General features: G+C 32.9%; 1 protein-coding gene across 6 annotated transcripts in view; it reads left to right on the forward strand.

Moving 5' to 3' along the window:
• map4k3a (mitogen-activated protein kinase kinase kinase kinase 3a) overlaps nucleotides 1-26,494 on the forward strand; it is a 99,048-nt gene that overhangs the window by 36,680 nt on the left and 35,874 nt on the right. For all 6 annotated transcript variants that reach the window (XM_051123339.1, XM_051123341.1, XM_051123340.1 and 3 more), the window contains exons 3-12: nucleotides 7,336-7,426; nucleotides 12,425-12,489; nucleotides 16,550-16,605; nucleotides 16,801-16,848; nucleotides 18,841-18,883; nucleotides 19,173-19,245; nucleotides 19,695-19,826; nucleotides 21,811-21,873; nucleotides 22,260-22,341; nucleotides 23,863-23,979. In XM_051123339.1, the coding sequence (XP_050979296.1) occupies nucleotides 7,336-7,426; nucleotides 12,425-12,489; nucleotides 16,550-16,605; nucleotides 16,801-16,848; nucleotides 18,841-18,883; nucleotides 19,173-19,245; nucleotides 19,695-19,826; nucleotides 21,811-21,873; nucleotides 22,260-22,341; nucleotides 23,863-23,979 (770 nt within the window). The remainder of the gene's footprint in view (nucleotides 1-7,335; nucleotides 7,427-12,424; nucleotides 12,490-16,549; nucleotides 16,606-16,800; nucleotides 16,849-18,840; nucleotides 18,884-19,172; nucleotides 19,246-19,694; nucleotides 19,827-21,810; nucleotides 21,874-22,259; nucleotides 22,342-23,862; nucleotides 23,980-26,494) is intronic.

Below are 26,494 nucleotides of genomic sequence, written 5' to 3' on the forward strand. Positions count from 1 at the left end.
TGTAAAGTGTTACCATCTGAAAGTGCAGTTTTGTTTTTTTGCAAACTAAAACAAAAATCAGATCACTCTTGGGTGTATGCATAATTTTGTCTATTCAAATTCCTTTTATTATGATAATGCGTCTCCTAATGGAAAGCATAGGAAAAACTGTGCTTATCAAGCTGTTTTTATCGTTCATTTTATCATTTTATTTACAATCACTGCTGCTGTCTTGTCTACACTGGATGCAGTATACACATGGGCGTTCGCTTTCTGACAGTCTACATGAGTCTGTCATCAATAGGACAAATAAAGTGAAATAACGTTTGCTTTGACTTGTTTGGTTTAAACATCTCATTCACATCTTTGTACAGATATCAGAAGGATCCCAGTGTCAAAAACAAGTGGATGGTTAGTTAGGGGAACCTATTGTATCCATTGGCGTTCTTAATATTCTTCTTCTTCCGCTCTGGAAGTCTATGGCAGCCCATAGAACCATTTGCAGGAAAGTTATGAAGTTTGTCACACTGATCGAGGACTGTCTGATATGTCACAATAGCAAAATTGGAGTCTCTAACTCAAACCCTGTAGCACCACCAACTGTCTAAACTTGCACTTATCTTTATGCTAATAACTTTTGAACCGTAAAGTTCAGATGGAATTTTTTTCCTCTGAATCCTTGGGTTATGTTGAGTCAAATGGACACCAAAATTTTAAATCGTAAAGTCAAGCTTTTCCACTGTTTTTAATAGTTTGAGAAACCTACTTTTTCGACTCGTCATTGACAGTTTGTGTGATTTTTACACCAAAATTGGCTCAGATCATCTTTAGACCACGCTGGCAGAAAGTTATGAAGTTCAAGTTGGTTAGTTAAACCGTTCTCGAATAACGTGTGAGCAAATTTAACGAAGAGAACGCAAAAATGGATGCGAGTCTAAATCTTCGCAACGGTTTGGTGTATGGAGACCAAACTTGGTGTGTGTTATAACAAACATAACCTGAGGCTACCTGCAGTGTTTTGGTGCAGTGCCACCTAGTGGTCAGGAGATATGAAAATGGCTGTTTTGGCATATACATTTTGAATGGTTTGGCCAAAAATCACAAAACTGGTCTCTTTAGATTCTGTGTATTTAGTGCATGGCAAGTCAACCCATACCCACTTTTCTCATTTCAGCCATTTAGAACTTTGTTGTAAAATGCTATATTTTATGAACGCATTGACGTATTGTTATGAAACTCTTTATGTGTCTTTAACACTATGCCTTCATGGTACTGAAAAAGTTTTGTGCGAGTGCCACCTTGTGGTCAAAAGTTATAATAAAATTTATAACAGTGATAATACTTTTGTTTAAATTAGCCTGTTGAAAAGATCTTGGTAGATTTGTTGAATCATGTTGAAAACATTGATACTAGTTATGCCTTAAATGCCATAAACTTCCTGTTCACCATTTTGATTTATATTGAAAACCTATTTTTTTATATTGAACTCCTAGACCGTTGGTCTGATTTTCACCAAATTTGACTCAGATCATCTTCAGACCATGCTGGCAAAAAGTTATGGATTTTGTGTCGATATACAAAACTGTTCTTGTTTAACGCATCAATGAATTTGCCAAAAAGATAGCAAACTGCATCTGAGGCTGTATCTCATTGTATGCCATTGTCACCTCACACTGACCACGCCACATCAAATTGGTAACAGCGCCACCTATTGGTCAAAACTGGCAAACCATTCTTTAACCATTAATAATGAAATTTTCAGAAATGCTTAAGAATTTTTATTAGCCTATTGTAATAAAACTGGTCTCAAAATATTCCTTGGGTCGTGTCGAGAACATAGATATCCATTCTGGCCAAACTTCCTGTCCTCCATTACTTACTTTTTCGAACTCCTCCTTGACCGTTGGTCCGATTGTCACCAAAATCGAGTCAGATTATCTTCAGACAGTGCTGACAAATAGTTATGGATTTTATGTTGATAAACAAAACCATTTTTGTATAGCAAAGCAACAAATTTGAGGCATGATGCCCAGACTGAAGTGGTAATAGATCTGACTGCAGCTGCATCACAAACTGTAAGGAAAATGATTTTATAATGCTTTGTCTGAAAATGACCGTTTTGATCATGTTGTCAAAATACTCACATGCAATAGCAAGGGAGTGTTGATATTGTTTCCTATGCAAAGACATTAGCCAATCATAACAGTGGCTGATTACTGACGAGCCTTAAAAGGCCCACACCTTAAAACAGGTTGTTTTAGACAGAATGAGGGTTGAAAATAATAATTTTTCCACATATTTATTCCTTTTTTTTTGTGCAAAAACTTTATAACATTATAAGTAAACCTCAAGGAACATATTAAAGTAATAAAATCCATGTCATGACCCCTTTAAATTGATCATTTTGAACTTCGTTGAACTTGGAAATGAAATAAACAATCGTATTTTGCTCAGATGTCTTCAGATAAGAATAAACTGTATAATTTCAGTGCTCATGGTTGCTTGCGGTGTTGTGACTGTGCGTTTGGAGTCTGTTTATTACTTAATTTCTCTCTAATTAGTTTTAATTTAGTGCAAAAACAAGCCCACTCCTTTCCTTTGTTTTTGTCATTCGCTGTTGGTACACAGAGAAAAATCCCACTAATCATTGTTCATTTTCATCAGGATCTCTTATCTGCAGCCTTGCCTGCTCGTGTCCATGTACAGTAATGGAATTTGGTTGGGAAATTTACCAGACCTCTAGACAGCACTTCTTCACATAGAAAGGCAGCCAAGAATTTTTTTTATTTTTTTTTTTTTTTTTTTTTTAAGTGTGGCTCTTAACTGTCCATTCTCAAATCAATGCACACTTCCCTCCCCTCCGTCTGGCCACTCATAAAACACTTAAGTACATACCTCACATCACAAAACACACTGCATACTAACAATATTCATGTAACTGCTGCTTAGCGGGACCTTTTTTGTCTTAAAGCTGGCCTTTTTTGCCCATCAGACCCTGACTAAGAAGTTTGGTTCAATTAGCATGTGTCCTGCTTTGAGATATGCATGGCTGCTGCCTACGCTGTGAATAGTAGGCTAGCTGCTTCTGTTTCCCCCGAAGGAGGTAAGAGGCAATACCTCCCGCTGTCTCTCGCAGCTATCTGCCCTATATGCGCAGGGAAATGTCACTGCCTCTGCGGAACGCTCTCTGGATCACTTGCCCCGGCAGGAAGTGCGTGTCACCTGACCCCACTGCTGCGACTTCACACTTCCCTCAGGGAGCAAATGTCTTTTGCGCAGACCTACACTTAAAGGACATTATGCTAAACTTCTCAAAGCTCATCCTATCTTCAGTCCGTGGGTTTGGAGTGAAAATATTCCTTGGAATTGGTGCTGATTTTAAACAAGCTGACCCCACGGACTTATAAAAAGGATTTCATTTGATTTTATACACAATAACATGTTAATTAATCATTTTAAATCAGGTTGAACTTAGACATAAAATAGAAAATCACACTTTGACCAAATGTCTTTGAATCTGGATGACATAATGCTCATAGATACTTGTTGTGTTGCTCAAAATAAAATTGCAGTGTATTTTATTTATATTTTAGTATTATTATCTTATTTTAGTTTTATTTTTTATGATTTTATGATTTATTTTTTAACTGCATTGCATTTTATACACAGTACCATGTTAATTAATTAATTATAAATCTAGTTGAATTAGAAATAAAATAAAAATAAAAAATAAAAACACTTTACTTTTATATTATTTTATTTTATACACAGGACCATGTTAATGAATCATTTTAAATATGGTTGAACTTAAAAATAAAATAGATAATAATCATACTTTAATCAAATGTCTTTGAATCCAAATCAGTTAATGTTAACGGATGTTGGCCAAATTAATTTTAATTTAATTTAATTTAATTTAATTTAATTTTATTTTATTTTATTTTGTTTTATTTTATTTTATTTTATTTTATTTTATTTTATTATTTTTTTATTGCATCACATTTATACACAGTACCATGTTAATTAATAATTTTAAACCTATTTGAACTTAGAAATAAAATAAATAATAATCGCACTTTGATCAAATGTCTTTGAATCCAAATCAGTTAATACTCATGCATGCTTGTGGTTTTGTTTTATTTTATTTTATTTTATTATTATTTTTATTTTATTGTTTTTTATTTTATTTTATTTTTTATTGCATCACATTTATACACAGTACCATGTTAATCAAGAATTTTAAATCTATTTGAACTTAGAAAATAGATAATAATCATACTTTGATCAAATGTCTTTGAATCTGAATCAGTTAATGCACACGGATTCTTGTGGAGTTGCTCAATTTTATTTTATTTATTTTATTATTTTATTTTATTTTATTTTATTTTTAATCAGTTAATTTATTTAACATTTTAAATATTTTATTTTCATTTTAAGTCTAGTTAAAATTGGAAATAAAATAGATAATCACACTTTGATCGCATTGCATTTAATTTTCATTTATAGCAGTTTCCTTTTATTTTATTGTTGCTTACTACATTTATGGCTGACTAGAACAAAACTTAAGATTTATTTTATATGTAATAAAATATACAATGTAATGAACTATTTAGAGAATGGTTATCTATAAATATAAATAAAGTCATGTGTAATTTTACCAATTTTGCAAAGACAACAGTCATTATTTTTGCATTTTAGTTTGGTGATACCATAGTGGTGCAGAAATCTTCAGAATATTTTGAATAATCAATATTTATTTATGTATGTATTTATTTATTTATTTATTTTTACAGTTACAGTAAAACTTCCTGTGATGGTAATACCATGGTACTGTATGTTTTCCATTTACATACCAGGGTCTTTACATGGTACTCAAAGAATCCCATATAAATGTAATCGTGGTAGATTCCAGAATGTTCTACTTTGTACTGTTTTGTAAGGGTAAATGCACTAATAAGTGACTTTTCATCTTGTAAATGCGATCATTGGTGCCTGCACCCAGCTTGGGCTGTTCAGTTTAATGAATTACGCAAGTTAAAATATTTATCTCTGCCTCACTATGTGGGAGTAAAAGGAGTGTGTCGCTGGTGTCAGTGGGAGAGAACAAGGAAAAACCGTTAAAAAAAAACTTTTAATGAGCCTGCAGCTTCCATCATTAAGCAAGCAGTCACAACAAAGTGACTTTGTTCTCTCCCGCTCTCTCTTCCATCTCTCATAATCTGTCTCTCCCTCTCGTCTTCCTCTCTGCTCACACGCACACATTTATAGAGCAAAGCCAGAGATCAAGGTCAGCCCAGATGGAGTCGGGCCAGAAGCCCCTACACGAGCATTATGGGTGATTGCCTTCTCGTGTCACCCATCAGCTGAGATTACATCACTTCCAATAAGTTACCAGCATTTCAGATATTCATTCTCTGCCTATTACTTTGTCTTCCCTCTTTTTGTTTTTCCATCTCCTCCTTTTTCTTTTACAACAACAATTGTTACTCTTGGCTTTCAAATGAGCTGTGCTAACATAACAACTGAACGTTACCGGTTTGAGAGAGAAAGGAAGTTTAGATGAGGGGCATCAGCAGTCAATGGGGAAAACCACAGCGATGCATCAAGGGGCCTGATGCTTTCTGAATGCTAAAGAGAGATCAGTGCTGTATAGGCATTATATACATAAGCACCCTACCCTCCCCTGTCGTCTTATGCATGATTAAACAAGCATCCAGTGCTTCGATATGTAGATTTCAGGAGGATTTGGTATTAATTTTCGTTAGGAACTGCCCTATTGAAGTGTTTACTGAGTCATGCATCACTATTACTGTTGCAAACCCTCAACAAATTTGGGGAGAAACATAGTTTATGCAAGCGAACAAATGCAAACACACATTAATTTTTTCGCCTGGATTTATTTATTTTTTTAAACTGAAGAATATAACTTACTTTTTTTCTTTTTTTTTTTTTGTGCGTGTATACTTTATAAATTCACACGTGGTGATGTTTGTAATATTTTTATTTTATTTTATTTTATTTTATTTTATGTTTGGTTCGTATATACTTTATTAATTCACACATGGTCATGTGTAATATTTTTATTTTATTATTATTATTATTATTATTATTATTATTATATATATATATATATTTTTTTGTATATGCTTTATAAATTCACACATGGTCATATGTGCAATATTTTTTTTATTTTATTTTCTTAATTTTGGTTTGGTTCATATATATACTTTATTAATTCACACGGTCATGTGTGAAATATTTGTATTTTATTTTAATTTATTGTACATTTTTATTTTATTTTATTCCATTTTTTATTCTTTATTTAATTTTATTTTTGGTTCATATATATACTTTATAAATTCCCACATGGTGATATTTTATTTTGTTTTATTTTATTTTATTTTTGGTTCATATATACTTTATAAATTCACATATGGTCATATGTGTAGTATTTATTTTATTTTATTTTATTTTCTTATATTTTATTTTTGGTTCATATATACTTTATAAATTCACGCATGGTCATATGTGTAATATTTTTATTTTATTTATTATTTTATTTTATTTTTTCGTATATGCTTTATAAATTCACATATGGTCATATGTGTAATTTTTGTATTTTATTTTAATTTATTGTACATTTTAATTTAATTTTATTATTTTAATTTATCTTATTTTATTCAATTTTTTATTGTTTATTTAATTTTATTTTTGGTTCATATATACTTTATAAATTCCCACATGGTGATATTTTATTTTATTTTTGGTTCGTATATACTTTAAAAATTCACACAGGGTCAGATTTGTAATATTTTTATTTTATTTTGTGATATTTTATTTTTGGTTCAAATATACTTTATAAACTCACACATGGTCTTATGTGTAATATCTTTATTTTATTTTATTATTTTATTTTATTTTATTTTTGGTTCATATATACTTTATAAATGCACACATGGTCACATCTGTGTATTATTTTTATTTTATTTTATTTTATTTTATTTTTTGTTCAAATATACCTTATAAATTCCCGTATGGTGATATGTGTACTTTTATGTATTTATTTATTTGGTTCATATATACTTTATAAATTCCCACGTAGTGATATGTGTGATATAAATCTGTTTAAAAACAGACTATTGCAATTTTTGCTATTTTGGTGTTGCTAGTGGTCCAGAAATGCAACTAATCAAATATGGTTGTTTTATTAGTTTGGACTAGTTAACAGTTAAAGTAAAACTGTGATGGTATTAGATGGTAATACCTTGTAATACATTGGTTTGTGTTCACTGGTAATTTCTTTGTCTTGTTTACACACTCACCTTGTCCCCATCTCTCTGTGTGTTCCCTCGACAGGCGAGGACTTCGCAGTGGTTCAGCAGGAAATAATCATGATGAAAGACTGCAAGCACTCTAACATTGTGGCCTATTTCGGTAGTTACTTAAGGTATAGTAATGACCACTTTCCTGACCACACTTTTATTGTTCTCCACTCTCTCCTTCACTTACCCCTGCTTTCATTCTCTCTCTCCTCCTACTCTGTCAGTTCCTATTCCTGTCTAATGCTGTTGAGTTGACACTGCGCTCTGTTGGTTGGGTCTCTCAGCTGCACTGCAGGAACGGCCACTGTGACTGCAGCACCTCTGTTTCTGCTAATTGTACAACTTGTGCCTTGCAGCCAGGCTTAGACCTCACTAGATATTCTAAGATTCGGGTATTAGCGAGGGTGTATGTAGATCTCATTTGATCTTGGGGCAACAAGTAGGACTTTAACACTGACAATATCTTGTTTTCTTAAAGTTTGGGGGGACGTGACTCATCATTGCCCATCTTGAATCTACAGTACAGTTTTCTAGTTTCAAGGCTAGAAAGGAATAGGTGATGTGCTAACTTGGAAGCGCTTTTTTGGGTGTAAAATCTTGTAGGTGTATATTTCTCTATGTAGACACTTTTTAATATGATATTATTACAGTATTCATATCTTGGTATTCACATGCTGTTAAGATCTTTTGGTTATTCTGTGGGTATTAACTTGTGCGTTTTAACATTTGTCCTAGTACAATGTCTTATTTGTTCTTATTTATTTGTTACAAACTGAGGGAAAATGATTATCTGTGGGAATCATATAAAATATCTTCTATTGTATTTTTTTCTGTTCATATATACACAATCATTCAAATGTCTGGGGTCAGTTAGGTTTTTTTTTAATACCTTTTAAATTATTTGATTACTAAATTGATCAAAAGTGACTATGGAAGACTGTTTCCGCCACTGAATAATAATAAAAAAAAAAGTGAGATATAAACTTACGTTTGCAAGAAAAAGGTCATAATTGCGAGATACGAACTTGTGTTTGCGAGAAAAAAGTCAGAATTGTGTCGTTTGCGAGAAAAATAATTGCCAGATACAAACTCGAATTTCCGAGAAAAGTCAGAATTGTGATGTTTACGAGAAAAGATTTAGAATTGTGAAATATAAACTTGTGTTTGTGAGAAAAAAAGTCAGAATTGCGACGTTTACAAGGAAAAAAAGTCAGAATTGCGAGATACAAACTTGTGTTTGCAAGAAAAAAGTTAGAATTGCGGTGTTCGCGAGAAAAAAGAATTGCGAGATACGAACTCGCATTTGCGAGAAAAAAGTTTGAATTGCGACGTTTGCAAGAATAAAAGACAATTGCGAGATACAAACTCACGTTTGCAGGAAAAAAGTCAGAATTGCGACGCTTGTGAGAAAAAAGTCAGAATCGTGAGATGCTCACGTTTGCAAGAAAAAAGTCCAAATTGCGACGTTTGCAAGAAAAAAGTCAGAATTGCAGAGCTTGCGAAAAAAAAAAAAAAAAAAGTCAGAATTGTGAGAAATAAACTCATGTTTGTGAGAAAAAGTCAGAATTGTGAGATACAAACTCACGTTTGCGAGAAAATAGTCCAAATTGCAACGTTTGTGAGAAAGTCAGAATTGCAACGTTTGCAAGAAAAAAGTCGGAATTGTGAGATATAAACTCGCGTTTGCAAGACAAAAGTCAGAATTGCAACGTTTGCAAGAAAAAAGTCAGAATTGTCAGATATAAACTCGCGTTTGTGAGAAAAAGTCAGAATTGCGAGATACAAACTCACATTTGCGAGAAAATAGTCCAAATTGCAGCGTTTGTGAGAAAAAAGTCAGAATTGCGACACTTGCGAGAAAAAAGTCGGAATTATGAGATATAAACTCCAGTTGTGAGAAAAAGTCAGAATTGCGAGATACAAACTCACATTTGCGAAACTCACATTTGCGAAAATAGTCCAAATTGCAGCGTTTGTGAGAAAAAAGTCAGAATTGCGACACTTGCGAGAAAAAAGTCGGAATTATGAGATATAAACTCGCGTTTGTGAGAAAAAGTCAGAATTGCGAGATACAAACTCACATTTGTGAGAAAATAGTCCAAATTGCAGCGTTTGTGAGAAAAAAGTCAGAATTGCGACATTTGCGAGAAAAAAGTCGGAATTATGAGATATAAACTCGCGTTTGCAAGACAAAAGTCAGAATTGCGACGTTTGTGAGAAAAAAGTCAGAATTGTCAGATATAAACTCGCGTTTGTGAGAAAAAGTCAGAATTGCGAGATACAAACTCACATTTGCGAGAAAATAGTCCAAATTGCAGCGTTTGTGAGAAAAAAAGTCAGAATTGCGACACTTGCAGCGAAAAAAAAGTCGGAATTATGAGATATAAACTCCAGTTGTGAGAAAAAGTCAGAATTGCGAGATACAAACTCACATTTGCGAGAAAATAGTCCAAATTGCAGCGTTTGTGAGAAAAAAGTCAGAATTGCGACACTTGCGAGAAAAAAGTCGGAATTATGAGATATAAACTCGCGTTTGTGAGAAAAAGTCAGAATTGCGAGATACAAACTCACATTTGCGAGAAAATAGTCCAAATTGCAGCGTTTGTGAGAAAAAAGTCAGAATTGCGACATTTGCGAGAAAAAAGTCGGAATTATGAGATATAAACTCGCGTTTGCAAGACAAAAGTCAGAATTGCGACGTTTGTGAGAAAAAAGTCAGAATTGTCAGATATAAACTCGCGTTTGTGAGAAAAAGTCAGAATTGCGAGATACAAACTCACATTTGCGAAAAATAGTCCAAATTGCAGCGTTTGTGAGAAAAAAAGTCAGAATTGCGACATTTGCGAGAAAAAAAGTCGGAAAAGATAATTATGAGAAAAAGTCGGAAGATATAAACTCGCGTTTGCAAGACAAAAGTCAGAATTGCGACGTTTGTGAGAAAGTCAGAATTGCAACGTTTGCAAGAAAAAAGTCGGAATTGTGAGATATAAACTCGCGTTTGCAAGACAAAAGTCAGAATTGCGACGTTTGTGAGAAAAAAGTCAGAATTGTCAGATATAAACTCGCGTTTGTGAGAAAAAGTCAGAATTGCGAGATACAAACTCACATTTGCGAGAAAATAGTCCAAATTGCAGCGTTTGTGAGAAAAAAGTCAGAATTGCGACATTTGCGAGAAAAAAGTCGGAATTATGAGATATAAACTCGCGTTTGCAAGACAAAAGTCAGAATTGCGACGTTTGTGAGAAAGTCAGAATTGCAACGTTTGCAAGAAAAAAGTCGGAATTGTGAGATATAAACTCGCGTTTGCAAGACAAAAGTCAGAATTGCGACGTTTGTGAGAAAAAAGTCAGAATTGTCAGATATAAACTCGCGTTTGTGAGAAAAAGTCAGAATTGCGAGATACAAACTCACATTTGCGAGAAAATAGTCCAAATTGCAGCGTTTGTGAGAAAAAAAGTCAGAATTGCGACACTTGCGAGAAAAAAGTCGGAATTATGAGATATAAACTCGCGTTTGTGAGAAAAAGTCAGAATTGCGAGATACAAACTCACATTTGCGAGAAAATAGTCCAAATTGCAGCGTTTGTGAGAAAAAAGTCAGAATTGCGACACTTGCGAGAAAAAAGTCGGAATTATGAGATATAAACTCCAGTTGTGAGAAAAAGTCAGAATTGCGAGATACAAACTCACATTTGCGAGAAAATAGTCCAAATTGCAGCGTTTGTGAGAAAAAAGTCAGAATTGCGACATTTGCGAGAAAAAAGTCGGAATTATGAGATATAAACTCGCGTTTGTGAGAAAAAGTCAGAATTGCGAGATACAAACTCACATTTGTGAGAAAATAGTCCAAATTGCAGCGTTTGTGAGAAAAAAGTCAGAATTGCGACACTTGCGAGACAAAAGTCGGAATTATGAGATATAAACTCGCGTTTGTGAGAAAAAGTCAGAATTGTGAGATACAAACTCACATTTGCGAGAAAATAGTCCAAATTGCAGCGTTTGTGAGAAAAAAGTCAGAATTGCGACATTTGCGAGAAAAAAGTCGGAATTATGAGATATAAACTCGCGTTTGTGAGAAAAAGTCAGAATTGCGAGATACAAACTCACATTTGCGAGAAAATAGTCCAAATTGCAGCGTTTGTGAGAAAAAAGTCAGAATTGCGACACTTGCGAGAAAAAAGTCGGAATTATGAGATATAAACTCGCGTTTGTGAGAAAAAGTCAGAATTGCGAGATACAAATTCACATTTGCGAGAAAATAGTCCAAATTGCAGCGTTTGTGAGAAAAAAAGTCAGAATTGCGACACTTGCGAGAAAAAAGTCGGAATTATGAGATATAAACTCGCGTTTGTGAGAAAAAGTCAGAATTGTGAGATACAAACTCACATTTGCGAGAAAAAAGTCAGAATTGAAAAATACAAACTCACATTTGCGAGAAAATAGTCCAAATTGTGGCGTTTGTGAGAAAAAAAGTCAGAATTGCGACACTTGTGAGAAAAAAGTCAGAATTATGAGATATAAACTCGCGTTTGTCGGAAAAAGTCAGAATTGTGAGATACAAACTCGCTTTGCGAGAAAAGTCAGAATTGTGAGTTTATATTTCAGAATTCTGACTTGCGAGTTTATATCCCACAAAAAAAGTAAAAAAATACAATGAAATAAAGAATAAAATATAAAATCTTACTGACCCCAAACTAATTTATATGTGTCTATGTATGTATGTGTGTGTATATATATATATAGCCTCTTTTTATTTCTTTTGAAGTTTGAATCCAAAAGCACCTAGCATCTAAAACTTCACTTGAATTCCCTTGTATCAAAGAACATTAATCTGGTCTTCCTCATAGCTGAAGGCAAAACTCAATTGTGCGTTGTGTCTGGTCAGCAGTATATCTTTTAAATATTAGTCTGGACATTAGTGCAAGGCTCCATACAGAAATGGAGAAGGGTGTTTTTGATAAAAGCAGGTTGCTTGTGACTTATGACTCTGTCTGCTGCTTGCTGTGTCATGACCCAGAAAAGTGTGCATCCTTTCACTCTCCCTATGGGGCTGCCAGGGGACTATTTCAAGACGCATCGATTGAAATATAATTTGTTGGTGTTTTTCTTTCTCTGGCTTTTCAGGAGGGATAAATTATGGATATGTATGGAATACTGTGGGGGAGGTTCATTGCAAGACATATATCACGGTAAGATACACCATACAAAGGTAAACAATCAACTGCAACACTAACTCAGACTCACTCAGTGGTCAGTATTTCAATGCAGTACAATATCTCCTTTCCATCCATTATTTAAAGGAATTATTCACCCAGAAATGAAAATTCTGTCATTTATTCATCCTCATGAATTTATTTCTTCTGTAAAACACAACATAACTCATTTAAACAATTTTATTATTTTATTTTATTTTTTAATTTTATTTAGTTTTCTTTCCATGCAGTTTTTTACATGAGACTTTCAAACTTTCAAAAGTATGTATAGGGCCCTGTGAAATCTTTTCTCTTTTTTCCTGTTTTAATTTTTGTAGACTATGTTTTAGTGGTTAAATAAAAAATATATTAATCAAAAAGCATGTCTAATTAGTTAAAATCATTAAACACAATTTAACAGCAATTTATTAAAAGTTTAACAAAAATTACATTTAAGGCCCTATGAAATCTGTTTTACTTTTTTTCTTAAATTCAGTTTTTACTAAATTCTGTGTTTTTAATTAATTTTCTGGATTCCATTTTAATGTCTTTTAATTTTAATAATCAAAAGCAACTCTAATTTATTGATTTTATTAAAAATGTAATATTATTTTGTTATTATTTAGTTTAATTCGTATTTTTCAGAAACACTTTGTGTATTTACATTTTTCTGGCAAATATTCCTAAAAAATGTTTTAAGAATATTTTTATTTTTAAGAGTGTATCATTATATTAAGTAATATATTTCTGTCACAATTTCTTCAAGTTAAACCAAACTTTTATTTTGATGAGTTGCTGTGAAGACCTTTACGTTACTGTCTGTATGTGATATGATGATAAGAAGAAATGGTAAAATGCTCATGAAGTGACTCTAAGAGCAGTTCTAGAGATTATGTTTGTGTTCATATACTCAAACAGCAAAACCGCGCGTCTGCACCATTCATTCACACAGAGACATGCAGAACATGCAGGATTCATATTTAAATAGTATTTTGTGGCTTAATATTCATAAACACTAGTCCATATTGTGTTTTGATTTAAGTGTGATGACCTACATTGGATTTATTTATCCCAAATTTGGCAAATTCCGTGATGTTCCGTGTTATACAGTAAATTCTATTTTTATAACTGGATTCCGCAATTCTGTCCACATCACAGAAATCATAAGGCCCTACATCATGTAAGAAAGAAAGTCTGAAATGGCATGACGCTGAGTAAATAATCATGTAATTTTCATTATTGGGTTAAATATTCCTCTGCGTAAACAGTGTAGATACGATGGCTGCGATGCTTTGAAAGTTTTTCTCGTTTCCTATGCCAGTTTTGACATAAATAGACTTTCCTCTCCTCCAATTAACAATTTGATTCTTGACAGATGGCCTAAATATACAAATCTTTTCTTACGTTGTTGGAAAGTGTCCCTCTGTATGTTCCCAGGAGATAAATTTAGCAGAGCTCAGTAGAGTGGCCCTGTCAGATCATTAGAGCTCATTTTCACGGCAGCTGTCGGCAGTTCTGCGGTTCTCTCTGAGCCTCTGCGCGGGGTGGGGGCTGTGCGTGGGGGGGTAGATGGTGTTATGGCGCTAACGTGTTAGCTTAGTGCCCAGCCCCACATCCCACGTTATCAGCCCCCTGCTGCCTCGGCTGCACTCAGCAACAGGGTCGAAGGCCTGATTAGAGCCGAGGCCCACCGACTCCAGTCCTCCCACACACAACAGATAGAGAAAGACACAAAAGAGACATGAATCAAGTTCCGCTCAGTCAAACATGTCTTTAACTCTAAAGAACTAGTAAATGATCAAGAACAAGGAATGTGAGGTGCAATACTGTGAATTTCTGCTTAATGGATGAAAGCAAACACTGTAAAAAAAATGTCTTAATGCCTAATATGTTCTTTAGAAATGCATTGTGTTTTAAAACTAAAATGAGTTGCGGACACCATTTCATAATTTAAGCCTGTCTCTTTCTCTCTTCCTTCAGCCCATTTATTATTCACTCTTTCCCATTAGCACATTTCCTGTTTTTGTGACATTTTAATCGGCAATAAAAGTCTCTATTGACTTGAAGAAGATTAACTGTTCTGCTGAAGTGTCAGAGGCTTCGAACCGTCAAACACCCTGCGTCGTTTTGGAGAATATACAAATGAGAATTTCAGCCGGCTTTTGAATTTTCTTTAGTAAAGTTTAAAGACCGTTATTTTCATCAGTCGTCCATTTAGAGTTGTAGAATAATTCAGCTCTGTATTTTGTAAGGTTGGATACGCAATCAGTCACATTGTTCCTTGCGTTCTTGATAATCTCGTCCTTGTTCTGCTGGGTAAAACCCATTAGTGGTGCTTTTGTTAAGCTTTTTTTGCAATGTGGCATGGGAAGGTTCAATGTTATATGAGTTCTCTTGGTTTAAACAAGTTTAAAGGAATAGTTCACCAAAAAATGAAAATTCTGCCATTACTTACTCACCAAATCCGTAAAACTTTCATTTATCTTCGAAACACAAAATTTAAGATATTTTTGATGACATCCCAGAGCTTTTTGACCCTGCATAGGCAGCAACGCAACTACCACATTGAAGATCCAGAAAGGTAGTAAACCCTTTCCAAAAAGTTGTATACTTTGTTTATTTTAAGTATACTTAAGTAAAGTTCAAGTATATTTTTTAGTATACTTTATGTAGTAAGTATACAAATATCAGTGTACTAGTAGTTTACTTGTGTACTATTTCAATACTCTTTGGGACTAAATTGGCCCACTTTCTCGTATACTTTTAAGTGTACTTTAAGTATAACAGTAGTAAACTCTGAGTACACAACTAGTTTACATCTAAGTTTTTACAAAACATCAAAAGAAAGAACAGGGCATCTGCTTGTAAACAAAAACGTTTTATTCTAGCTTCATGCATTCTTTTTATAAACACTTGAATGTGGGTAAGTTTCATAAAAAAAAAATAAAGAAATAAACCATATTTGAACAAAACGCTGAAAAAATACTGAACAGAGATTCTGAGATTCAGAATGATAATCAAAACGTAGATGGAGTTGATCAACACCCCAAATTTTGACAGTCATCATTACCTTTTCATGGGTCGGCATTTTATTCCACAGCGTTACACAATTTTAATGATTTTTTTTAATGTCTGATGATCATCTATTGTTTCGGTTTCTTTTTCACTTGTGTTTTGGAAATTCTGTAGAGAAGACATGTAATAGCACCCCCTACTGTATAACGATGTAAACATGGATTCTCTAAGCTTATTTTTAGAGGTCGACCGATATTGGATTTTACTGATACTGATAACTAGGTTGGACCACGCTGGTCGATCCTGATTAATTGACCGATATTTTTTAAAATGGATACTGAACGGAAAATAAATAGTTCTCTACTATTTAAAAAAAAAGTATCTCAGCTGCTCCAGCAACGGACCCAACCCGGAAAAAATTATCGGCATGGATTTTTCCGATAACCGATAGTTCCGCCAATCAACTATCGGTGCCGATTAATCGCCAAAACCGATACATCGGCCGACCTCTACTTACTATAGTATAGCTTAAATATATTTTGACTTTTTCTAAGTATAAGTCCAGTATACTTAAATGTCATTTTAAGTATATTTCTGAGGAAGTACATAAAGCACATTTCTGAGAAGTTCTTGAAAAGTAGACTGAAAGTATACTTTCCTATTTTTAGTTTAAAAGAAGTATACTAATAGCACATTTGAATAAACTACTTTTTCATAAGGGAAGGCCTTATTAAAATAGTCCATTTTGACATCAGTGGTTCCAAGAATACTTCTGATAAGTAACGACTTCATCAAAAAAATCTTACTTTGTGTTCTGAAGATGAATGAAAGTCTTAAGGGTTTGGAACGACATGAGGATGAGTAATTACTGACAGAATTTTCATTTCAATGTGCTGTTATGCATTCCTCATTTTTCAACTGGTATGTACATACTTTTATATTGTTAGACAGCTCCATTATATTCAAGCTGTTTTCGCTAATACTGTAATATGAATGTTTTAGATTATATTACTCCTAATGTACACTAAATATGTCTCCACAGTTACAGGGCCACTGACAGAATCACAGATAGCATATGTAACAAGAGAAACCCTTCAGGTAAGCCATTTTACTGGACTTTGTTTTGACACCAGAGCAATCTGCTGTGACCATGAAAGCTGCTTTTGAATTTTTAATGGTAGACATGTTGAAGAATATTTAAGTCCTCCCTGTTTTGTCTCTAAAAATGTTTTAAAATGTGTTTTTGAGATGATTATGGATTAAAAAGAGTTTTGTTTTGTTTTTTCCTTTAAGGGTTTATATTATCTACACAACAAAGGAAAGATGCACCGAGACATAAAGGTACCGTAATTTGTTGTCTGATAGAATATAGAATCTGGAATTGCTCAGCTTCTTCTTCTCCAAAATGAATCACATTTTTAAGGGCTTAAACATGCTAGAAAATGCATGAAACTTTATATTTAATATGGGTTTCAGAGGTGGGTTTGTCAAAATGGCTTGATAGCGCCACCTATAAAATTTCTACAAAGTGCCCCTCGAGCTGTGTTTCACATACATGTATGAAATTTGGTAGAGACGTGTAACACACCAATACCTACAAAAAAGTCCTACGGTGCGACATTCGAAACCCAACAGGAAGTCTGTTATTTAAATTTTTTTCCGTAAGTTTTGTGCCATTTTTGCCATTTTCAGGTGTTGTATTTAAACAAACTCCTCCTAGAGATTTAAATAGATCAACACCAAATTTGGTCAGTGTAATCTAAAGCCCTTTGTGTCATTAAATTGTGAAAATCTTGAGTTTTCATTGAAGGGCGTGTCCGTGGCGGCCAAACAAACTTTGATGTTTCGCCATGGAAAAGGAAGTTGTTATAATTCAGGCACACAATGTACAATCTGCACCCAAACTCAGATGTTTGATAAGAGTCCTGTCCTGAACACATGCCCATATTTAGTTGTAGTCATAGCGCCACCTACTGGCAGCAGGAGTTTGACACATATAAATGACTTATATATATTCCTTTTATATTTACCACTTTAAATGCATGTTGCTCACTGTTCGCTATGTTCCTAAAGTCACCAGGTGGCGTGAGCGTGTGTGCGAGGGCTCTTTCAATGCTGCTTGCAGCTTTAATTACTGATTTATACTAGCTTTTGTGTGTCTTAAATAGAAGGCCCATAGTGGCCAATAGTTGATTGGTTTAATTTCGTGTAAAAAGTTGAGTGACAGAACATAAACCCTCCTCCTGGTGTGCTGGTCAGCCAGTTAAATCGCTGCCTTTATCCAGCTAGAATTTGTTAACAAAAAATGTACTGTTTTACACATACATTACAAAGAAAAACTGTTTGTCGGAAGACAGATCAATCATTATTTTTGTTGCCGATGGCACAGAAAACACACATCAGCTTTAATGATTCATTGTTTTTCATTAGGAAATGATTCCTTTAACAATTCTGTCATTATTTTGCAATTATGTATGGTGCCGCTAGTGGTGCAGAAATTACACACTTCACTATTAGTTAGCTGCTATATTATGTTATGTTTTTTAATAAAGACAACATAAAGTATACACGTATTTGAAACATTCCTACTTGTAAAGAATAAATATTTTGCAAGATATTTTGGGGTTGGTATGAAAAAAGTCTCTTTGAAAGAAGTCTCTTATGCCCACCAAGGCAGCATTTATTAAATAAAAAATACAGTAAAAACAGTAATATGATTTAAATATATTATAAATGATAAATTTTACTCATTATAATTTAATAAGTGATATTATGAATTAAATTTGTGGATTTTTCAGGATTCTTTGATGAATGGAATGTTTAAAAGAACAGTGTTTATTTGAAATATAAATCTTTTGTAACATAAATATCGTCATGTTTCATCAGTTTAATATATCCTTGCTGAATGAAAGTGAAGTTTGAGCAGTGAATAAAACTAAACACTCATTACATCTCATATTTATGTATTTCATCTGTGTACCACAGCTGTTTACAAAAACACCCTTAAAGTAAAGCCCCCAGTGCCTTTTAATGGTGATTTGGTTAAGCCAAATGTGCAATCACTGGTAAAGCAAGAGAAAATGTGTTACCTGGCCAGAGGGAGGTGTAATTAGTATGACTCAGATGGTGCTTTCACATCTCTGATCATAGATGAAAGCAGGTGTTGAAAGAGCGATTTTATAGGAGAAAAAAATTAGATTCTGAAGTCTGTCAGATTCATTTTTACATTTCATCTCACAAATCTACCAGTAATACATTTAATAATGTCTTATAATGGTTGTTTTACTCTTATATTGCAGTGTCTTTCATTTGTTGTTTTTTTATTTGAAACAGGGTGCCAATATTTTATTGACGGACAACGGTTATGTCAAGCTAGGTGAGAAAATAACTTTCTTTTTATTCTGTTCAATTTTTAATACTGAGAAATAAGATTGCTTATTATGTTACCAGCTCAAAACATTAAAAAAAAAAAAAAGTGTAAATTGTGTTGTGTCGGTGACTCAGAGTACCACCTTATGCTGTCACATTTGATCTGCTGTGGCATTACACAGCTCTCAAATTTCATAATTCATAAGACAGAATTAGACACATGGTAGTGTCAGCTGTATACTCATAGGAGAGTTGTTTGTGGGATTGTAGTAAATATCTTTTCTTTTCCTCTGCAGCTGATTTCGGTGTATCTGCACAGATCACAGCAACACTAGCTAAAAGAAAATCTTTCATCGGGACTCCTTATTGGTAAACAGCAAATTTTACACCTTACAATCAAACATTAATGCAATACATTATTTATAGTAAACTATGTTGTTTTTTATAAGTATAAATGCAGTTTCTGTGACCTCCATTTGTGACCTCTAAGAGTGTTGTTTTCTCTTAAAAAATTTGTCATACACAAACAATATTTAAATGACGCAAAAAATAACTAAAATGTGATTTATTGTCTAAAAATGTTAATTCCAATTTAAGTTTTAACTTCATATCCTGATGTTGAATTTTAAAAAAAATTACGTTATTTTTCAGTTACCCCAAATGATTTTGCGGTTGTGGTGTTTAAAAAAACAGAATTAATTTTTTATAATTCAGCCGTTTTCTACAAGGCCACAGATGCCTTTTTTACATCTTACGTAACTGTCAGGTTGGACGTGGTCATGAATGAGTGATGGTGTGTCTGTAACCTGTGCTAACAGGATGGCCCCAGAGGTGGCCGCCGTGGAGAGGAAAGGAGGGTACAATCACCTGTGTGACATCTGGGCTGTGGGCATCACCGCCATTGAACTAGCCGAACTGCAACCTCCCATGTTTGACCTTCATCCAATGAGGTGAGAGTTTAAACAGCTGTATGGATCTGTTCCAATTCAGAGAGAGCTGAATTTTTAGCTGTATCCTTACGAAAGTATGGTAAAATGATGATACAAGATAAAATACAATATTTTATATTTTAGTCGTATTTTGTAAATTCAGTTGTAAAGAAATTGTTTTTTGAGGAAAGCATTTCAGGATTTTTCTCCATTTAATGGACTGATATGGTGCCCCGAGTTTGAACTTAAAAAATGCAGTTTAAATGTGGCTTCAAACGATCCCAAATGTGGTTGTAAACAATGCCAGCCGAGGAAGAAGGGTCTCATCTAGTGAAACGATCGTGGGGGTTTTTTCCATTAAAAATTCAATTTAAATACTTTTAAATCTCAAACGCTCGTCTTGTCTTGCTCTGCCTGAACTCTGTGTATTCTGGCTCAAGACAGTTAGGGTATGTCGAAAAACTCCAATCATATTTTCTGCCTCAACTTCAAAAATAATTTCAAAATCGTCCTACATCGCTGCAGAAGTACCGACCCAGTCTTTGGAAAGAACATGCAAAGAAGATCAAACACCCTTAACAAAAAAGGTAAAACAGCGATGTAGAGGGAGAACATGGGAGTTTTTCGACATACCCTAACTGTCATGAACCGGAAAAAACAGAGTTCAGGCAGAGCAAGACAAGACGAGCGTTTGACATTAAAAAGTATATAAATTGTATTATTTTTATGAAAACAGCCGATCATTTTGCTAGATAAGACCCTTCTTCCTCGGCTGGGATTGTTTACTACCGTATTTGGGTTTTTTGAAGCCGCATTTAAAATGTATTTTGGAAGCTCAAACTCGGGGCACCATATCAGTCCATTATATGGAGAAAAATCCTGAAATGTTTTCCTCAAAAAACATAATTTCTTTATGACTAAAGAAAGAAAACATTCTTCAATGAGGGGGTGATTTTGTAAATTTTTGTTCTCCATTTTGTTCCAGGATTTTTCTCCATGTAGTGGACTTGAGTGGCCCAAATTGCAGTTTCAGTGCAGCTTCAAAGGGCTCTACACGATCCCAGCCAAGAAATAAGGGTCTTTTCTAGTGAAACAATCAGTCATTTTCTGAAAACAATTTACCTTTTATATACTTCTTAACCACAAATACTTGTCTTGCACTAGCTCTACATTTTGCATCTGTGATCACGCATTATGTGATCATGTTGAAAAGGTCCCGTGCGGTCTGCATCTGTGTGCTCTGGTTTAAAAATGTAGAGTGGAGTGAAAATCTCAGCCTCATTTTCTCCTCCAACTTCGAATCGTCTGACATCATTGTTTTACCTTTTTTTGTAAAGGGCGTTTGACTTTCTTTGCATGTTTGCTTTGTAAACACTTGGTTGGTACTTCTGCCTACATCACACGTGAGCTTTTCAACGTGATTACATTGTGCGTGAAGTCAGGCTAGTGCAGGACAAGCATTTGTGGTTGAAAATATATGCTTTTTTTTTTTTTTTTTTAGAAAATGACTAAAAGCTAGATTTTGCTAGATACAACCCTTAATCCTCAGCTGGCATTCAGTAGAGCCTTTTGAAGCTGCATTGAAACTGCATTTTGGACCCACTGATCCCCATTGAAGTCCACAATATGGAGAAAAATCCTGGAATGTTTTCCTTAAAAACCTTCATTTCTTTTCAGCTAAAGAAAGACATGAACATCTTGGATGACATAGGCTGAGTAAATCATCAGGATGTGAACTAATCCTTTAAAGATTATTTTTGCACATGTTCAGTCAAGTCGTGAAAGTCATTCTCTTATTTATAATAATTTTACAAAATTAACCTACTTCAGGATGAGACCTTTTTGATCCCCAAATCCAGCTACTGTATCCATTATGATTCACACTGGACAGTGAAACTATTTCAGTGTTTCAGAAAGTATTTTTTTTTTAATTTAGCATATTTCCTTGCTAGACCAAACTGTTTTGTTTGCTTGTGACAGTGCAAATCTATTTTTGTCTCTCCAGGGCTCTGTTTTTAATGACGAAAAGCAACTTTCAACCCCCCAAATTAAAAGACAAAGTTAAATGGTAAGTGATAATTACATTTTCAGGCAATTATCAGATTATCTGGGTGTGTAAAATCCTTAATACCAAGAGACATTTAAGTTTCAGTCTGTTTTATATACTCGATTTCTTAATTTCATTAATCACCTATGAAATTTAGGCCAAGCGCTCTTATTTGCCTTAAACAGTTGCTTTTATGAATTTTATTAAGGTCGGACTTAACATTCTCTTATTTTGTCTGATTATGAATCTGGTCAGGTCGTCCGCCGAATAGTTTCTTCTCCATTACCTTGCAGCTCTGTAAAATCAAATTAACTTAATTACATTTAGAGCTAACAAACTGCACGGCCTCGTGGTCGAAATGCTCATTACGAATGAGATTTATGGAGGCTCTTCTCTGTGTTCTGAAGGACCAATAATTTCCACAATTTTGTGAAGTTGGCTCTGACGAAAAATCCAAAGAAACGGCCATCAGCTGACAAGTTACTGCAGGTCAGATGTTTTCTATTATTGTGTGTGTGTGTCTGTGTACAATGCCAGTCAAACGTTTTTGAACAGTAAGATTTTTAATGTTTTTGAAAAAAAGTCTTTTCTGCCAACCAAGCCTGCATTTATATGATTGAAAGTACAGCAAAAACAGTAATTTTTTACCATTTTAAAATAACTGTTTTCTATTTGAATATATTTTAAAATGTATTTTTTTTTTCCTGTGATTTTCCATTTATAATTTTACAAAAGATTTATATTTCAGACAAATGCTGTTCTTCTGAACTTTCTGTTTATCAAAGAAACCTGAAAAAATTCTACTCAGCTGTTTTCAACATAATAATATTAAATGTTTTTTGAGCAGCAAATCAGAATATTATAATGATTTCTGAAGGATCATGTGACTGGAGTAATGATGCTAAAAATTCCACTTTGAAATCACAAGAATAAATTACATTTTAAAATATATTTAAATAGCAAACAGTTATTTTAAATAGTAAAAATATTTCACAATTTTACTGTTTTTGCTGTACTTCGGATCAAATAAATGCAGGCTTGATGAGCAGAAGAGACGTCTTTAAAAACATTACAAATCTTACTGTTCAAAAACTTTTGACTGGTAGTGTAAATTTGTTTTATTAATTAATTAGAATTTATAATAATATTTTTTTTTCAGTTATTAAGTATGTAAAATGCATTGTATGTCTTATAATTTAAATTTTGAATATTGATTTATTTAAATATTGATTTTTTTAAAATATTGATTATTTTTTACTATAATTTTATATGTATTTTATAATTGGGTCAAAGACAAAAAAGGGTTTAAGCATAAAAACAATAAGTGTAATACTGCTTTAAATTGTTGTTGTTTTAAAAAACAGATATTAAAAAGTTTTCAGTTTAATTCCATTTTTGTTTTTGTTTTTCTAAGCAAAAAATAAATATCATACATTTTCCCTAATTTACAGAAGACACCCACTAAAATGCCATTCAGTGTAACAATCGTCAGGCATATTTACAACAAAAATCAATTTATGACATATTAAAAGACAAATTACTTTCACCCCATTTTACATTTTTAAAATTTGCCACTATCTTAGATTTTGCCTATATAAAACACAATCAAATTGAATATGCTCCCTTATTCTTTTATATATTTTAATATGTACAAGTCAGAATAAACATGAATTTTTACATAAATATTGTGTTACATTGAATGACAATGTAACATTATTTCAACCAAATTTTGACATTTTACTTATTTAAAACCTTAAAAATAGACACTTACATGTAATGTGCTTTCTATGGACATAAAATCACTTTTGTAAATTTCTTCTGACGTGGACATCTTAATGTCTTTGACCCAATTATGTTTTATCATTTCTAATTATTAAAGTCAAATTTAAAATATGTTTTATACATTTTAGAATTTATTTTATATCTTTCAAGACTCTTGACAAAAGACAAATGACATACCTACTGTCTAAAGAACATCTAACATTGTCATTTCACCCATTTACTCCGCAGCATCCGTTTGTGTCCCAACCGTTAAGTCGTATTTTGGCGATCGAGCTGCTGGATAAAGCGAACAACCCCGACCACTCGTCCTACACAGACCTGGACGATGACGACCCAGAGCCGGAGGTACAGTATATCTCCCTGTGTGATTCTCAATGTTATCACCGCTATCACTTCAAGAATGACGGCCCCTTTGGGACTATTATTCACAAACAAAGCCCAGAAAATGCCAGCGTTAGACACGTTAGCACCTCAATCCAACGAGCGGGGACGTCAATTTGACGAGCTCATGAGTTTATATATTCAGTATGTCAAGCGTTTTATTGAGGTGATATTTTTCAAAAAACATATTTTATTCATTATTAGCTGTAATAGTAGTTTTAATGGCAGTCATTCATTCATATTGTCTCCAAAGTTAGGTTTATACACCAGCGCCTCATCCGGTTGTGCTACAGGGCTACTTCTGCTGATAAACATTTGTGAAATCTTTTGGCTTCTTTCACAGTCCCCCAGCGAGAATGAAGAATTTTTAAGGACGTAGTTTTCCTTTATTTCAGCTCTCCCTGTTCTGCCCATTTCCCCAAGCATCCATTCATTCTCACTTCCTCTCTTATTCGTTTTTCCCCTCTCCTACTCTTGAAGTTTAAATACAGAGGGTTGTTTTTGCCGGTCTCTCCTCTCTCCCGGCGAGTCCTTCGCTTTGCAGCTCGCAGAAAGGTATCAGGGGTGTGCGTTTGTGTGTGAACATCTGGAAATGTTTTGATTAATAAGTGTTGATGACTATGTGAGTGTTTTGTTCATTTGTTCTCTCATTTATAATCTAGACAAACATGTTTGTGCATGATGTGTGTTTTCTTGTTTGCTCAAGTAGTGAGGTAAAGTTGTTTGTGTGTGTGTCTGTATACGTGCGTACGTATGAGTTACGCAGGTATGCCCAAGGATGTTTTAGGAAGTTTGGCGCTCTTGTCGGATTTTTGATCGGTGTGTCGATCCCTTAAGGGGTCCGTTTCGGAAACGGAAGCTCAGTTCAAAAGCCGGATTTGGATCCGTTGACAACAGATTTTTTTGTCTGGCCTCTTTGTGCTGAGGTTTGCTTCAAGGGAATAACAGAACATCAACATCAAAGAGCTTTTAGAGAAATTTCTTGCGTCACGGAATGCAAATAACGTTCAATATTTGGGGTGAATCTCATCAAAACCTGTCAAGAGCATGTCAAGGTCATATTTAGCCTATTAATGTAAAGAAAATAATAATAATTGCATTTTCGTAATGAAATTAAGGTTTGTTTTTGTTTTTAACACCATTGAGTTTTTTTTATTGTTATTGTCACAAATTTTTATCAGCTAAAGTTCAAGACAATTTAACAAAATAAATATTATATAAATACTTCTTTAAATAATGATTGAAATTGAAAAATTAGATAGAATATATATGTTAATTTTAGTTGACCATTTTTATTTGAAACTAAAACAAAATTATTTTTTAGTTTGATTTTTCCTCTGAAACACAATGTCAAGGTCATATTTAACCTATAAATATAAGAAATGAATTAAAGTAGATGTTTTATAAAATATAATAATGTTTTAAAGATTATTTTTAGGACCATTTTAAAGACATTTTTAGGTTATAACTAATATAAAATTAATTTTAAAGTTTATAATTCTCATTATTTTTATTGGATTCTCATTTTGTGATTAATCATGTCTGGACATAGTAATATATATATATATATATATATATATATATATATAATGTAGTTGACAGTTTTTTTGGTTCAAATTTTAGTTAATTTGTATGTTCAAAAATTTAATTTAAAAATTTTAAAATGATTTTGATTTTCTTGTGAAACACAATGTCAAGGTAATATTTAACCCATAGATAATAGAAATTAGAAACAAGAAAATGTTTTATACATTTTTTTTTTTCTAAGTTTATTTTTAGGACTATTCAAGACCATTGTTTGTTTATAATTTAGTCTATAATTAATGTTTTACTTTATAATTCTCATTATTTTCATTAAAGATTCTCATTTTGTATTATATTTTAATCTTGGTAACATAGTCATTTTTAAAAAATCACAGTCTTTTAAAATAAACCTTAGATTATATATGTTACTTTCATTTATTATTCAAATTTTTGTTAATTTGTATGTCCAAAAAAAATATCTTTTGATTTTCTTGTGAAACACAATGTCAAGGTCATATTTAACCCGTAAATATAAGTAATTAATTAATGAAAATATTTTATTTAATCAATAGTAGTTTTTAAGACCATTTTAGTTTTAGAGTTAAAATTCTCTTTTTTGTAATATATTAATCATGTCTGGATATATTAATTGTTTTTTTTTAAGTCACAATCTTTTAAAAATAAACCTCATATTATTTATATATATATATATATATATATATATATATATATATATATATAATTTGTATGTTCATTTTTAATTTAAAACATTATAATTTTAAAACTAAAAAAGTAATTAATTAATAAAAATGTTTTATATAATCACTAATAGTTTTTAAGACCATTTTTATTTTATAGTTTGGTCTATACTTAGTTTTAGAATTTAAATTCACGTTGTAATATATTAATCATGTCTGTAATTTTTCTTTTAAAATTTAGTAATCTTTTACCATCT

The sequence above is a fragment of the Labeo rohita genome, chromosome 11 (assembly GCF_022985175.1).
Source record: "Labeo rohita strain BAU-BD-2019 chromosome 11, IGBB_LRoh.1.0, whole genome shotgun sequence".
In the NCBI taxonomy this organism is placed as follows: Eukaryota; Metazoa; Chordata; class Actinopteri; order Cypriniformes; family Cyprinidae; genus Labeo; species Labeo rohita.